Below are 13602 nucleotides of genomic sequence, written 5' to 3'. Positions count from 1 at the left end.
AAAAACTTCAACCTGTGCGAACGCACAGGTCTGTACAGACGCACACGTCGGGAAGGTCAGTCTGTTGGGGGAGCTGGCACAGGTTGTGCGAGTGCATAGATCCTTATAAAAATTGACACCTGTGCGTACGCATACCCCTGTGCGTACACACGCGTTTAAAACTCTCAGGAGTGTGCGTAAGCACAGACCCTTGTGCGGCCGCACACGTCCTGTTTCTCAAAATTTTAATTGTTTTCAACTATTCTACCTTCCCAACAAGGTTGCAAGCTTCTTAAACACCATTATAAGACTTTTGGGCCTAGTTTTGAGTATTAGGGCATGAGATATAATTTAGGAATCCTAATACATGGTTTTATGATAACTTAGAAAATGGAGGCCTAGGTTTCTGGCGTGCTGAGAATGATTTGACGATTGGGAGAGGATGATTGACGTATGAGATCAAGAAGGATGAACTTTTGACTTTGGAAACTAAGTTATGAATGGACAGTGGTTGAGATGAGTCGAGGACTCGGATTGAGACGATGGATCCATGTACACTGAAAATATTTTCTGAAAACCATTGAAATATTGTTTTTACTGAGAATATGAGACGCAATGCACCCGACAAGGACGGTGGTTGGATCCCGCTTGTTGAGGTAGCGGCAGCGGCATAAGGGCGGTGGTTCATCCTGCTTGCATTGAGATGTGAAGTCTGAGGCAAGAGTATCCCACTCGCATCCCTTTGGATCTATAGGCGAGCAGGCGCCAGTACCTGGACAGTGATCCGGGCATTATATCTCGGGTGTTCCCATATGAGAAATCCGAAGGGCGACGTCTCCATGGAGATGTGTCGGGTTGGCAGTTGAACCGACAATGTGATATCACAGCCAGTAGGGCAGGCATTCATCATATGCATTTTCTATCTGTTTGTGTGCCTTGTTTACTTGTAATGGCTTGCCTAATTGAATAACATGCTTATTTGCTATCTGAATTAATTGCCTTATATGCGTCTACTTGTGTTTTACTTGCATTGTATATTACCTGTGTTTTCTATTGGGATTAAGGAGGTTCGGAAGGCGGTGGCGATGGGATCGCATGGAGGATAGGTTGGTGAAGGCTGTGGGGCAGCGGTGTTTGGTTAGAATAGAAATCCCTTAAGATAGATCACCTGGTTTACTTATGATAAAGTTTATATTATGCTTACTTGTTTTAAAATGCTTTAAGCTTAAATCTTGTGATGGATATGGAGCTTAGGATTGCCTTTTGTCATCCCGGGATCTTATATCCTACATCACTGGGCACTGTTACCATATTGAGAACCTCCGGTTCTCATACCAAATATTTGTTGTGTTTTTCAGATGCAGGTCGTAACCCACCTCAGTGAGTTGCTTTGGATGGTGACAGGAGTGGAGGATCTTGGATTCTTTTGGAGTCTTTTTGTTTTATCCGTACATCTCTCTTTTGTATTTTGTTTAGCCTAGAGGCTTGTATTATGAGAGAAAAACTTGTATAAGATGTTTTTTTAAACTGTCAGTTTTCTATATGATTCTGTATACTTGGGTATGACTTGCCGGCTTAAACTCCGCGAGTCGAGGCTAGTTTCCTATGATATTATATACTTGTATTTTGTTGTATCTTATCTGTTTCTTATGCCTTAAGATATTAGCTTCGTTAGTACGTTTTGCGCTTTTCAAATCTATGATTTAGAGCTATATCCTTCATCGGGCTTCTAGATAGTATATTATTCTTCTATATATTATATGTATGAGCTTAGAACTGTCGTAACCTCTGATTAACCTTTGCTTTACGACGCAAGGTAAGGCTTAGGCTAATTAGGGTGTTACATTTAGTGGTATCAGAGCGGTTCGTCCTCGTGAGCCTGAGGGATGGACCGATTGTGCTTCAATGCATACTCTGTGTGTCTTTTCTTTGATGCTATTGGGTTATCTGTTTGATATTGCATAGCATACTTGCTTGTGAGTTCCTGTTTGGGATAATTGAAGCACTAGGTTTTTGATATTGAGACAGATCACCTTGATATCAATTGTTTGGTGTAGACAGGAACCCTAGATGGCTACTCGCGGGCGAGGTCGAACACGTACACGGGAAAGTAGGAATGAGTAACCAACTGATAATCATGCTGAATTCATGGTGGCAATGGTGAATCTCGCTAATACCATGGAAGCTAATGCTACTGCAACTCTGCAAGCTGTGTAGAGATTGGGCCAACCGGCCGGGAATGGGAATGGCGAAGGAAATGCCAATGATAATACTGAGGGTAACGGCGATAACACGGAAGGAGTTTCGATGACCTTGGTGACGTTTCTCAAAGTTTATCTGCCAACTTTCCGAGGGTCCACAAATCCTGTTGAAGCAGACCACTGGTTCCAGGCTATGGAGCGTGCTTTACATGCGCAACATGTTCCTCTCAATAAATATGTGGAATTTGCCGCTTATTAGCTAGCGGGAGAGGCCCAACCCTGGTGGCAAGCTAAGTGTCGTTTGCTACAGCTTCAGAACGCCGACATTCTATGGGAGGTGTTCCAAATGGCTTTCTATAAGAAATATTTCCCTGAGTCTGCAAGGGAAGCGAAGGAGATGGAGCTAATGCAGCTGAAGCAAGGTTCCATGTCTGTGGCTGAGTACATTAACAAGTTCGAAGAGCTTTGTAGGTTTTCTCAGGTGTGTCGGGGTGACTCGGAGACTTACAAAAGTTGGAGATGCGTTAAGTACCAGAGGGGTTTGAAGAACAACATTATGACTGTTGTGGCTCCTATAGAGATCTGTGTCTTCTCTGACTTGGTGAATAAGGCTAGAGTAGTGGAGGAGTATGCCAAGACCGTGGCGGCATCTAAGGACACTCATGGAGGGAGCTCTAGTCGTGGGCGTGTGATGAGCGGATATTTTATACGCTTTTTGGGGTTAATTTCATATAGTTTTTAGTATGTTTTAGTTAGTTTTTAGTTTATTTTCAGTAGTTTTTAGGAAAAATTCATATTTCTGGACTTTACTATGAGTTGTGTGTTTTTCTGTAATTTCAGGTATTTTTCTGGCTGAAATTGAGGGAGCTGAGCAAAAATCTAATTCAGGCTGAAAAAGGACTGCTGATGCTGTTGGATTCTGACCTCCCTGCACTCAAAGTGGATTTTCTGGAGCTACAAAAATTGAAATGGCGTGATTCCAATTGCGTTGGAAAGTAGACATCCAGGGCTTTCCAGCAATATATAATAGTCCATACTTTTCTCAAGGATAGACGACGTAAACTGGCGTTCAACGCCAGTTCTCTGCCCAATTCTGGCGTCCAGCGCCAGAAAAGGATTAAAAGTTGGAGTTCAACGCCAGAAATGGATCCAAACCTGGCGTTGAACGCCCAAAATGGCCTTATGCACGTGAATTGCTTAAATCTCAGCCCTAGCACACACCAAGTGGGCCCCAGAAGTGGATCTCTATACCATCTGCTATAGTTTACTCATTTTCTGTAAACCTAGGCTACTAGTTTAGTATTTAAACAACTTTTAGAGACTTATTTTGTATCTCATGACATTTTAGATCAAAACTTTGTATTCTTTGACGGCATGAGTCTCTAAACTCCATTGTTGGGGGTGAGGAGCTCTGCTATGTCTCGATGAATTAATGCAAGTATTTCTGTTTTCCATTCAAACACGCTTGGTCCTATCTAAGATGTTCATTCGCGCTTAACTGTGATGGAGGTGATGATCTGTGACACTCATCACCTTCCTCAACCATGAACGTGTGCCTGACAACCACCTCCGTTCTATATACGATTGAATGAGTATCTCTTAGATCTCTTAATTAGAATCTTCGTGGTATAAGCTAGAACTGATGGCAGCATTCATGAGAATCCGAAAAGTCTAAACCTTGTCTGTAGTATTCCGAGTAGGATTCAATGATCGAATGACTGTGACGAGCTTCAAACTCGCGAGTGTTGGGCGTTAGTGACAGACGCAAAAGGACGAAGAATCCTATTCCAGTATGATCGAGAACCGACAGATGATTAGATGTGCTGTGACAAAGCATGTGAGCATATTCTTCACTGAGAGGATGGGATGTAGCCATTGACGACAGTGAACCCCTACATACAGCTTGCCATAGGAGGACGTGCGTGCGTGAACAAGAAGACAGAGGAAAGCAGAGATTCAGAAGACAAAGCATCTCCAAAACTCCAACATATTCTCCATTACTGCATAACAAGTAACCTTTAATCCATGCTCTCTTGTTTATTCGCAACTCAACTGATAAACATAATTGACTTCCTGACTAAGATTTACAAGATAACCATAGATTGCTTCAAACCAACAATCTCCGTGGGATTCGACCCTTACTCACGTGAGGTATTACTTGGACGACCCAGTGCACTTGCTAGTCAGTGGTACGAGTTGTGAAAAGTGTGATTCACAATTTGTGCACCAGCGTGGCAAGTATTTTCATCCGAGAGGACAAAGGTTCAAGAGAGAAGGATATACGCCTCAAGGCCAAGGGGGCTTCAGAAAGAACAATCAGAATCAGTTTCAGTATGCTAGAGGAAGAGAAAATCAGAGTAAGGATTCTCTGGATTTAGCTTGTAATCGTTGTGGACGTTTGCACCCTTATGACTCATGCAAGATTGGTTTAGGTGGTTGCTTCAAGTGTGGGATGCCTGGCCACATTGCGAAGGATTGCCCTCGTTGGAGGAATCAGAATGCGGGCCAGAGTCAACATCAAGGTCGAGTCTTTGCTGTGAATGCCAAGGATGCCTCCAAGGCATATCCGTTGATGAGAGGTATATGTCTAATTGGTGATAAATCCTTAGTTGCGTTATATGATACTGGAGCTTCGCATTCATTTTTTCATTTGCTAAAGTTGAGGAATTAGGCTTGAAAGCGTCAGAGTTCCCTTTTGATCTGCATGCACATACTCTACATCAAACAGTTATGACTAGGTCAGGTTGTAGACAAGTAGATTTCAAGCTTGAGAGTAGAGATTTTGTGCACGATTTGATCTGTTTACGAATGGTGGGACTTGAAGTGATTTTGGGATTTGATTGGTTGTCGAAGAACCGGGTTCTGTTGGATTGCTTTGAACGGACAATTCGGTTCATGCCAGAAGGAGAGAATGGGGCAGTGGTAGCTACGGGGTATTACCTGAACTCTGTAATGGTGCATTGTCGTGAAGAGGAGTGTCAAGGTTATATTCTGTTGGCTACGGATACGTTGGGTGATGCCTAGAACTTAGATCGGATACCGATGGTTAAAGATTTTCCAGAAGTGTTCCCAGAAGATATCCCGAAGTTTCCACCTCAAAGGGGAATTGAATTTGCGATCGAATTGGTGCCGGGAGCCGGACCAGTGTCGATTGTGCCATATAGAATGGCTCTGATAGAGCTGGTAGAGTTAAAGACTCAGTTGGAAGAGCTTCTGAATAAGAGGTTCATTCGACCGAGTGTATCACTGTGGGGAGCGCCAGTTTTATTGGTAAAGAAGAAGGATGGAGGAATGCATTTGTGTGTGGATTACCGACAGTTAAATAAAGTAACAGTAAAGAACAAGTACCCACTGCCAAGGATAGATGACTTGATGGATCAATTGCAAGGAGCTGGAGTGTTTTATAAAATTGATTTGAGATCCGGTTACCATCAGATAAGAGTGAAGGAAGATGATATCCCTAAGACTGCGTTTAGGACACGCTATGGACACTATGAGTTTGCGGTAATGTCCTTTGGGTTAACGAATGCACCTGCTGTTTTCATGGATTACATGAACAGAGTGTTTCGTCCCTTTTTGGACAAATTCGTGGTGGTTTTCATAGATGATATCTTAGTTTATTCTAAAATGGTGAAAGAACATGAGGAGCACTTGAGGATTGTTGGTGCGCAGAAATCGTGACGGTTCCATTCCTTGGTAACGGTGCTAAAAACTCAATACGCATGTTCATAATCTTAGTTCTTTGTCACAACTTCGCACAACTAACCAGCAAGTGCACTGGGTCGTCCAAGTAATAAACCTTACGTGAGTAAGGGTCGATCCCACGGAGATTGTCGGTCTGAAGCAAGCTATAGTGACCTTGTAAATCTCAGTCAGGCAGATTCAATTGATTATAGAGATTTAATAATTAAAAGATAAATAAAATATAAAATAAAGATAGTGATACTTATGTAATTCATTGGTGAGAATTTCAGATAAGCGTATAGAGATGCGTTTGTTCCTCCTGAACCTCTGCTTTCCTATTGTCTTCATCCAATCATTCATACTCCTTTCTATGGCAAGCTGTATGTTAGGCATCACCGTTGTCAATGGCTACATCCTGTCCTCTCAGTGAAAATGGTCCAATGCGCTGTCACTGCATGGCTAATCATCTGTCGGTTCTCGATCATACTGGAATAGGATCCATTGATCCTTTTGCGTCTGTCACTACGCCCAGCACTCGCGAGTTTGAAGCTCGTCGCAGCCATCCCTTCCCAGATCCTACTCGGAATACCATAGACAAGGTTTAGACTTTCCGGATCTCAAGAATGGCCGTCCATGGATTCTAACTTATACCACGAAGACTCTGATTAAGGAATCCTAGATATACTCATTCAATCTAAGGTAGAACGGAAGTGGTTGTCAGGCACGCGTTCATAGTCAGGAATGATGATGACTGTCACGATCATCACATTCATATTGAGGTGCGAATGAATATCTTAGAATCGGAATAAGCTTGAATTGAATAGAAAAACAATAGTACTTTGTATTAATTCGTGAGGAACAGCAGAGCTCCACACCTTAATCTATGGTGTGTAGATACTCTACCGTTGAAAATACATAAGTGATGAAGGTTCAGGCATGGCCGAATGGCCAGCCCCCAAACGTGATCAAAGGATCCAAAGACAATCCAAAGATATCCAAAGATGTAAATACAATAGTAAAAAGTCCTACTTATACTAAACTAGTTACTAGGGTTTACAGAAATGAGTAATTGATGCAGAAATCCACTTCTGGGGCCCACTTGGTGTGTGCATGGGCTGAGCATTGAGCTTTACACGTGTAGAAGCTTCTTTTGGAGTTGAACGCCAGTTTGTAACCTTTTTCTGGCATTTAACTCCACTTTGCAACCTGTTTCTGGCGTTTAACTCCAGAATGCAGCATGGAACTGGCGTTGAACGCCAGTTTGTGTCATCTAAACTCGGGCAAAGTATGAACTGTTATATATTTCTAGAAAGCCCTGGATGTCTACTTTCCAACGCAATTGAGAGGGCGCCATTTGGAGTTTTGTAGCTCCAGAAAATCCACTTTGAGTGCATGGAGGTCAGAATCCAGCAGCATCTGCAGTCCTTCTTTAACCTCTGAATCTGATTTTTGCTCAAGTCCCTCAATTTCAGCCAGAAAATACCTGAAATCACAGAAAAACACACAAGCTCATAGTAAAGTCCAGAAATGTGATTTTTATTTAAAAACTAATAAAAATATACTAAAAACTATCTGAATTATACTGAAAACTATGTAAAAATAATGCCAAAAAGCGTATAAATTATCTGCTCATCACAATACCAAACTTAAATTGTTGCTTGTCCCCAAGCAACTGAAAATCAAATAGGATAAAAAGAAGAGAATATACTATAAATTCCAAAATATCAATGAAACTTAGCTCCAATTAGATGAGTGGGACTTGTAGCTTTTTGCCTCTTGAATAGTTTTGGCATCTTACTTTATCCATTGAAGTTCAGAATGATTGGCATCTATAGGAACTCAGAGTTCAGATAGTGTTATTGATTCTTCTAGTTCAGTATGTTGATTCTTGAACACAACTACTTTATGAGTCTTGGCCGTGGCCCTAAGCACTTTGTTTTCCAGTATTACCACCGGATACATAAGTGCCACAGACACATAATTGGGTGAACCTTTTCAGATTGTGACTCAGCTTTGCTAAAGTCCCCAATTAGAGGTGTCCAGGGTTCTTAAGCACACCCTTTTTTTTTTGCTTTGGACCTTGACTTTAACCGCTCAGTCTCAAGCTTTCACTTGACACCTTCACGCCACAAGCACATGGTTAGGGACAGCTTGGTTTAGCCGCTTAGGCCAGGATTTTATTCCTTTAGGCCCTCCTATCCACTGATGCTCAAAGCCTTGGATCCTTTTTATTTACCCTTGACTTTTGGTTTTAAGGGCTATTGGCTTTTTCTGCTTGCTTTTTCTTTTTCTCTCTTTTTTTTCTTTTCTTTTTTTTTCTGCAAGCTTTTGTATTCACTGCTTTTTCTTGCTTCAGGAATCATTTTTATGATTTTTCAGATTATCAAATAATATTTCTCCTTTTTTCTTATTCTTCAAGAGCTAACATATTTAACATTCATAAACAACAATATCAAAAGACATATGCACTGTTCAAGCATTCATTTAGAAAATAAAAAATATTGTCACCACATCAAAATAATTAAACTAGTTTCAAGGATGAATTCGAAACCATGTACTTCTTGTTCTTTTGTAATTAAAACATTTTTCATTTAAGAGAGGTGATGGATTCATAGGACATTCATAGCTTTAAGACATAAACACTTAAACACTAATGATCATATAATAAAGACACAAACATCAATAAAACATAAGGCTCAAAAATTGAAAAACAGTAAAATAAATAGACAAGGAGATTAAGGAATGAGTCCACCTTAGTGAGGGTGGCGTCTTCCTCTTCTTGAAGAACCAATGGTGCTTTTAAGCTCTTCTATGTCTCTTCCTTGCCTTTGTTGCTCCTCCCTCATGGCTCTTTGATCTTCTCTAATCTCATGGAGGATGATGGAGTGCTCTTGGTGCTCCACCCTTAGTTGTCCCATATTGGAACTTAATTCTCTTAGGGAGGTGTTGATTTGCTCCCAATAGTTTTGTGGAGGAAAGTGCATCTCTTGAGGTATCTCAGGGATTTCATGGTGAGGAATTTCCTCATGCTCATGTTGAGGTCCATGATCTCTTATTTGCTCCATCCTTTTCTTAGTGATGGGCTTGTCCTCTTCAATGAGGATGTCTCCCTCTATGTCAATTCCAGCCGAATTGCAGAGGTGGCATATGAGGTGAGGAAAGGCTAACCTTGCCCAAGTGGAGGACTTGTCAGCCACCTTGTAAAGTTCTTGAGGTATAATCTCATGAACTTCCACCTCCTCTCCAATCATGATACTATGGATCATGATGGCTTGGTCTATAGTAACTTCAGACCGGTTACTAGTAGGAATAATTGAGCGTTGAATAAACTCTAACCATCCCCTAGCCACTGGTTTGAGGTCATGCCTTCTTAGTTGAACCGGCTTGCCTCTTGAGTCAATTTTCCATTGAGCTCCTTCCTTACATATGTCTATGAGGACTTGGTCCAACCTTTGATCAAAGTTGACCTTTCTTGTGTAGGGGCGTGCATTCTCTTCCATCATTGGCAAGTTGAATGCTAGCCTTATATTTTCCGGACTGAAATCTAAGTATTTCCCCCGAACCATGGTGAGCCAATGCTTTGGATTCGGGTTCACACTTTGATCATGGTTCCTAGTGATCCATGCATTTGCATAGAACTCTTGAAGCATTAGGATTCCGACTTGTTGAATGGGGTTGGTGAGAGCTTCCCAACCTCTTCTTTGGATCTCAAGTCGGATCTCCTGATACTTATTCTTTTTGAGCTTGAAAGGAACCTCAGGGATCACTTTCTTCTTGGCCACAACTTCATAGAAGTGGTCTTGATGGACTTTGAGATGAATCTCTCCATCTCCCATGACTCAGAGGTGGAAGCAATTGCCTTCCCTTTTCTCTTTCTAGAGGTTTCTCTTGCCTTAGGTGCCATAAATGGTTATGAAAAAACAAAAAGCTATGCTTTTACCACACCAAACTTAAAATGTTTGCTCGTCCCCGAGCAAAAGAAGAAAGAAAGTAGTAGAAGAAGAAGAAAATGGAGGAGATGGGGGAAGAAGATGTATTCGGCCAAGGAGAAGAAGAGAGGGTTGTGTTGTGTGAAAATGAAGAAGGAGTGAGGAGTTTATATAGGAGTGAGGGTGGTTGTAGGGTTCGGCTATTAGGGTTGGGTTTGGGAGGGAAAAGAATTTGAATTTTAGAGGTAGGTGGGGTTTATGGGGAAGAAAAGATGGATGTGAGTGGTGAGGGGGTGATGGGGAAGAGTGATTGAGGTGATTGGTGAAGGGTATTTGGGGAAGAGAGTTATGAAAAGGTGTGAAGAGGAGAGAAGAAGATGTGGGGATCCTGTGGGGTCCACAGATCTTGAGGGGATCCTGTGGGATCCACAGATCAAGTGGAGTCAAGGACTTAACATCCCTGCTCCAATTAGGCGTGTAAAATGCCCTTGCTGTGCAATCCTGGCGTTTAATGCCAGACTGCTGCTTGTTTCTGGTGTTAAACACCCAAATGTAGCCTGTTTCTAGCGTTTAACGCCGGGCAGATTCTTGTTTCTGGCGTTTAACGCCAGCTTGGTGCTTGTTTTTGGTGTTAAACGCCAGACAGATGCTTGTTTCTGGCGTTCAAACGCCAGACTGCTCTCCTCCAGGGTGTGCTGTTTTCAATGCTATTTTTCATTCTGTTTTTGATTTTTCAGTAGTTTTTGTGACTTCATATGATCATCAACCTAATAAAACATGAAATAACAAGAAGAAAATAAAATAGATATGATTAAATAACATTAGGTTGCCTCCCAACAAGCGCTTCTTTAATGTCAATAGCTTGACAGTGAGCTCTCATGGAGCCTCACAGATAATCAGAGCAAGGTTGGAACCTCCCAACACCAAACTTAGAGTTTGACTGTGGGGGCTTTGGTTGACTCTGCAGTGAGAGAAGCTTTTCATGCTTCCTCTCCATGGTTACAGAAGGAGATCCTTGAGTCTTAAACAAAAGGTTGTCCTCATTCAGTTGGAGGATCAATTCTTCTCTGTCCACATCAATCATAGCTCTTGCTGTGGCTAGGAAGGGTCTTCCAAGGATGATGGATTCATCCTCATCTTTCCCAGTATCTAGGATTATGAAATCAGCAGGGATGTAAAGGCCTTCAACCTTTACTAACACGTCCTTTACTTGTCCATAAGCTTGTTTTCTTGTGTTGTCTGCCATCTCTAATGAGATTCTGGTAGCTTGCACCTCAAAGATCCCAAGTTTCTCCATTACAGAGAGTGGCATTAAGTTTATTCCTGACCCCAGGTCACACAGAGCCTTCTCAAAGGTCATGGTGCCTATGGTACAGGGTATTAAGAATTTGCCAGGATTCTGTTTCTTTTGAGGTAATTTCTGCCTATCTAATGCATTCAGTTCATTGGTGAGCAAAGGAGGTTCATCTTCCCAAGTCTCATTACTAAATAATTTGGCATTCAGCTTCATGATTGCACCAAGGTATTTAGCAACTTGCTCTTCAGAAATGTCTTCATCCTCTTCAGAGGAAGAATACTCATCAGAGCTCATGAAGGGCAGAAGGAGGTTCAATGGAATCTCTATAGTCTCTAGATGAGCCTCAGATTCCTTTGGTTCCTCAAAGGGATACTCCTTATTGGTCACTGGACGTCCTAGGAGGTCTTCCTCACTAGGATTCACGTCCTCCCCCTCCCTTGTAGGTTCGGCCATGATGGTTAAATCAATGGCCTTGCACTCTCTCTTTGGATTTTCTTCTGTATTGCTTGGGAGAGTACTAGGAGAAGTTTCAGTGACTCTTTTACTCAGCTGGCCCACTTGTGCCTCCAAATTTCTAATGGAGGACCTTGTTTCATTCATGAAACTTAGAGTGACCTTAGATAGATCAAAGACTATATTTGCTAAGCTAGATGGATTCTGCTCAGAATTCTCTGTCTGTTGCTGAGTAGATGATGGAAAGGGCTTGCTATTGCTAAACCTATTTCTTCCACCATTATTAAAGCCTTGTTGAGGCTTTTATTGATCCTTCCATGAGAAATTTGGATGATTTCTCCATGAGGGATTATAGGTGTTTCCATAGGGTTCACCTATGTAATTCACCTCTGCTATTGCAGGGTTCTCAGGATCATAAGCTTCTTCTTCAGAAGATGCCTCTTTAGTACTGTTGGATGATTCCTTCAATCCATTCAGACTCTGAGAGATCATATTGACTTGCTGAGTCAATATTTTGTTCTAAGCCAATATGGCATTCAGAGTATCAATTTCAAGAACTCCCTTCCTTTGAGGCGTCCCATTACTTATAGGATTCCTCTCAGAAGTGTACATGAACTGGTTATTTGTAACCATGTCAATGAGTTCTTGAGCTTCTGCAGGCGTTTTCTTTAGGTGAATGGATCCACCTGCAGAATGGTCCAATGACATCTTTGATAATTCAGACAGACCATCATAGAATATATCCAGGATGGTCCATTCTGAAAGCATGTCAAAAGGACACTTTTTGGTCAGTTCCTTGTATCTCTCTCAAGCTTCATAAAGGGATTCACCTTCTTTCTGTCTGAAGGTTTGAACGTCCACTCTAAGCTTGCTAAGCTTTTGAGGAGGAAAGAACTTGGCTAAGAAAGCCATGACCAGCTTATCCCAAGAGTTCAGGCTATCTTTAGGTTGAGAGTCCAACCATATTCTAGCTCTGTCTCTTACAGCAAATGGGAAAAGTATAAGCCTGTAGACCTCGGGATCAACCCCATTGGTCTTAACAGTATCACAGATCTGCAAGAATTTAGTTAAGAACTAAAAAGGATCTTCTGATGGAAGTCCATAAAACTTGCAGTTCTGTTGCATCAGAGAAACTAATTGAGGTTTCAGCTCAAAATTGTTTGCTCCAATGGCAGGGATTGAGATGCTTCTTCCATGTAAATTGGAATTTGGTGCAGTAAAGTCACCAAGCATCTTCCTTGCATTGTTATTATTTTCGGCCATGTCTCCTTCTTTTTCAAAAATTTCTGTAAAGTCCTCTTCAGAGTGTTGTGTTTTAGCTTCTCTTAGCTTCCTCTTCAGAGTCCTTTTAGGTTCAGGATCAGCTTCAACAAGAATGTTCTTATCTTTGTTCCTGCTCATATGAAAAAGAAGAAAACAGAAAAGAAAATATGGAATCCTCTATGTCATAGGATAGAGATTCCTTTATGTGAGTAGAAGAAGATATGAATAGAAGAAGGAGAATCCAAACACAAGGGTGAGGAGTAGGTTCGAATTCTTAGATGAAGAGGGGTGTTAGTAAATAAATAAATAAATAGAAGGAGGTGAGGGAGAAGAATTTTTGAAAATTAGATAGAATAAAATAAAAGTATTTTTGTTTTTAAATTAGAATTAAAATTAAAAATTCAAAAATTAAGAAAGGAATAATTAAATCAAATTAAATTAAATTTAAAATAATTAGTTAATTTAAAAAGGAATTTTAAAAAATATGAAGGTGATTTTAAAAAATTAGAGATAGAATTAGTTAGGTAGTTTTGAAAAAGATATGATTGAAATAGTAAACTTTTAAAATCAAACAATAAGTTAAGTGATTAATTGAAAAAAGATTTGAAAATCAAATTTTGAAAAGATAGAAAGTTAGAAAAGAAGTTAGAAAAGATTTAGAAATTGATTTTGAAAAAGATGTGATTGACATTGAAAAAGATATAATTGAAAAAGATTTGAAAAAGAAATTTAAAAAAAAAAGATTTTGATTTTGAAAATTAAAGTTGATTACTTGACTAACAAGAAACAAAAAGAC

At 40.7% G+C, this 13602-nt stretch overlaps 1 protein-coding gene and 1 non-coding gene across 2 annotated transcripts; both read left to right on the top strand.

The window, feature by feature from the left end:
• Window positions 1-2586: 2586 nt before the first annotated feature.
• LOC107616081 (uncharacterized) lies at window positions 2587-5204 on the top strand. Its single transcript, XM_016318082.1, has 3 exons — window positions 2587-2868; window positions 4603-4759; window positions 4909-5204. The coding sequence occupies exons 1-3, from the start codon at window positions 2587-2589 to the stop codon at window positions 5202-5204; spliced, it is 735 nt and encodes a 244-aa protein (XP_016173568.1).
• Window positions 5205-12305: 7101 nt separating this feature from the next.
• Window positions 12306-12413, top strand: LOC148546453 (small nucleolar RNA R71). Its single transcript, XR_015900247.1, has one exon. It is a non-coding gene; the product is annotated as a small nucleolar RNA R71 (small nucleolar RNA).
• The last annotated feature ends 1189 nt before the right edge of the window (window positions 12414-13602 follow it).

This window comes from Arachis ipaensis, chromosome B9 (genome assembly GCF_059453495.1).
Source record: "Arachis ipaensis isolate K30076 ecotype BB chromosome B9, ASM5945349v1, whole genome shotgun sequence".
Lineage (NCBI taxonomy): Eukaryota > Viridiplantae > Streptophyta > Magnoliopsida > Fabales > Fabaceae > Arachis > Arachis ipaensis.
This window is presented reverse-complemented; position numbering and strand designations above follow the sequence as displayed.

Bases quoted from the DNA above. Each gene is read 5' to 3' on its own strand.
- LOC107616081 (XM_016318082.1), top strand. From the start codon at position 2,587: ATGCAGCTGAAGCAAGGTTCCATGTCTGTGGCTGAGTACATTAACAAG. The intron at 2,869-4,602 runs GTGATGAGCGGA...GACTCATGCAAG, and splicing joins GGAGCTCTAGTCGTGGGCGT to ATTGGTTTAGGTGGTTGCTT. The intron at 4,760-4,908 runs GTATATGTCTAA...TACATCAAACAG, and splicing joins GGCATATCCGTTGATGAGAG to TTATGACTAGGTCAGGTTGT.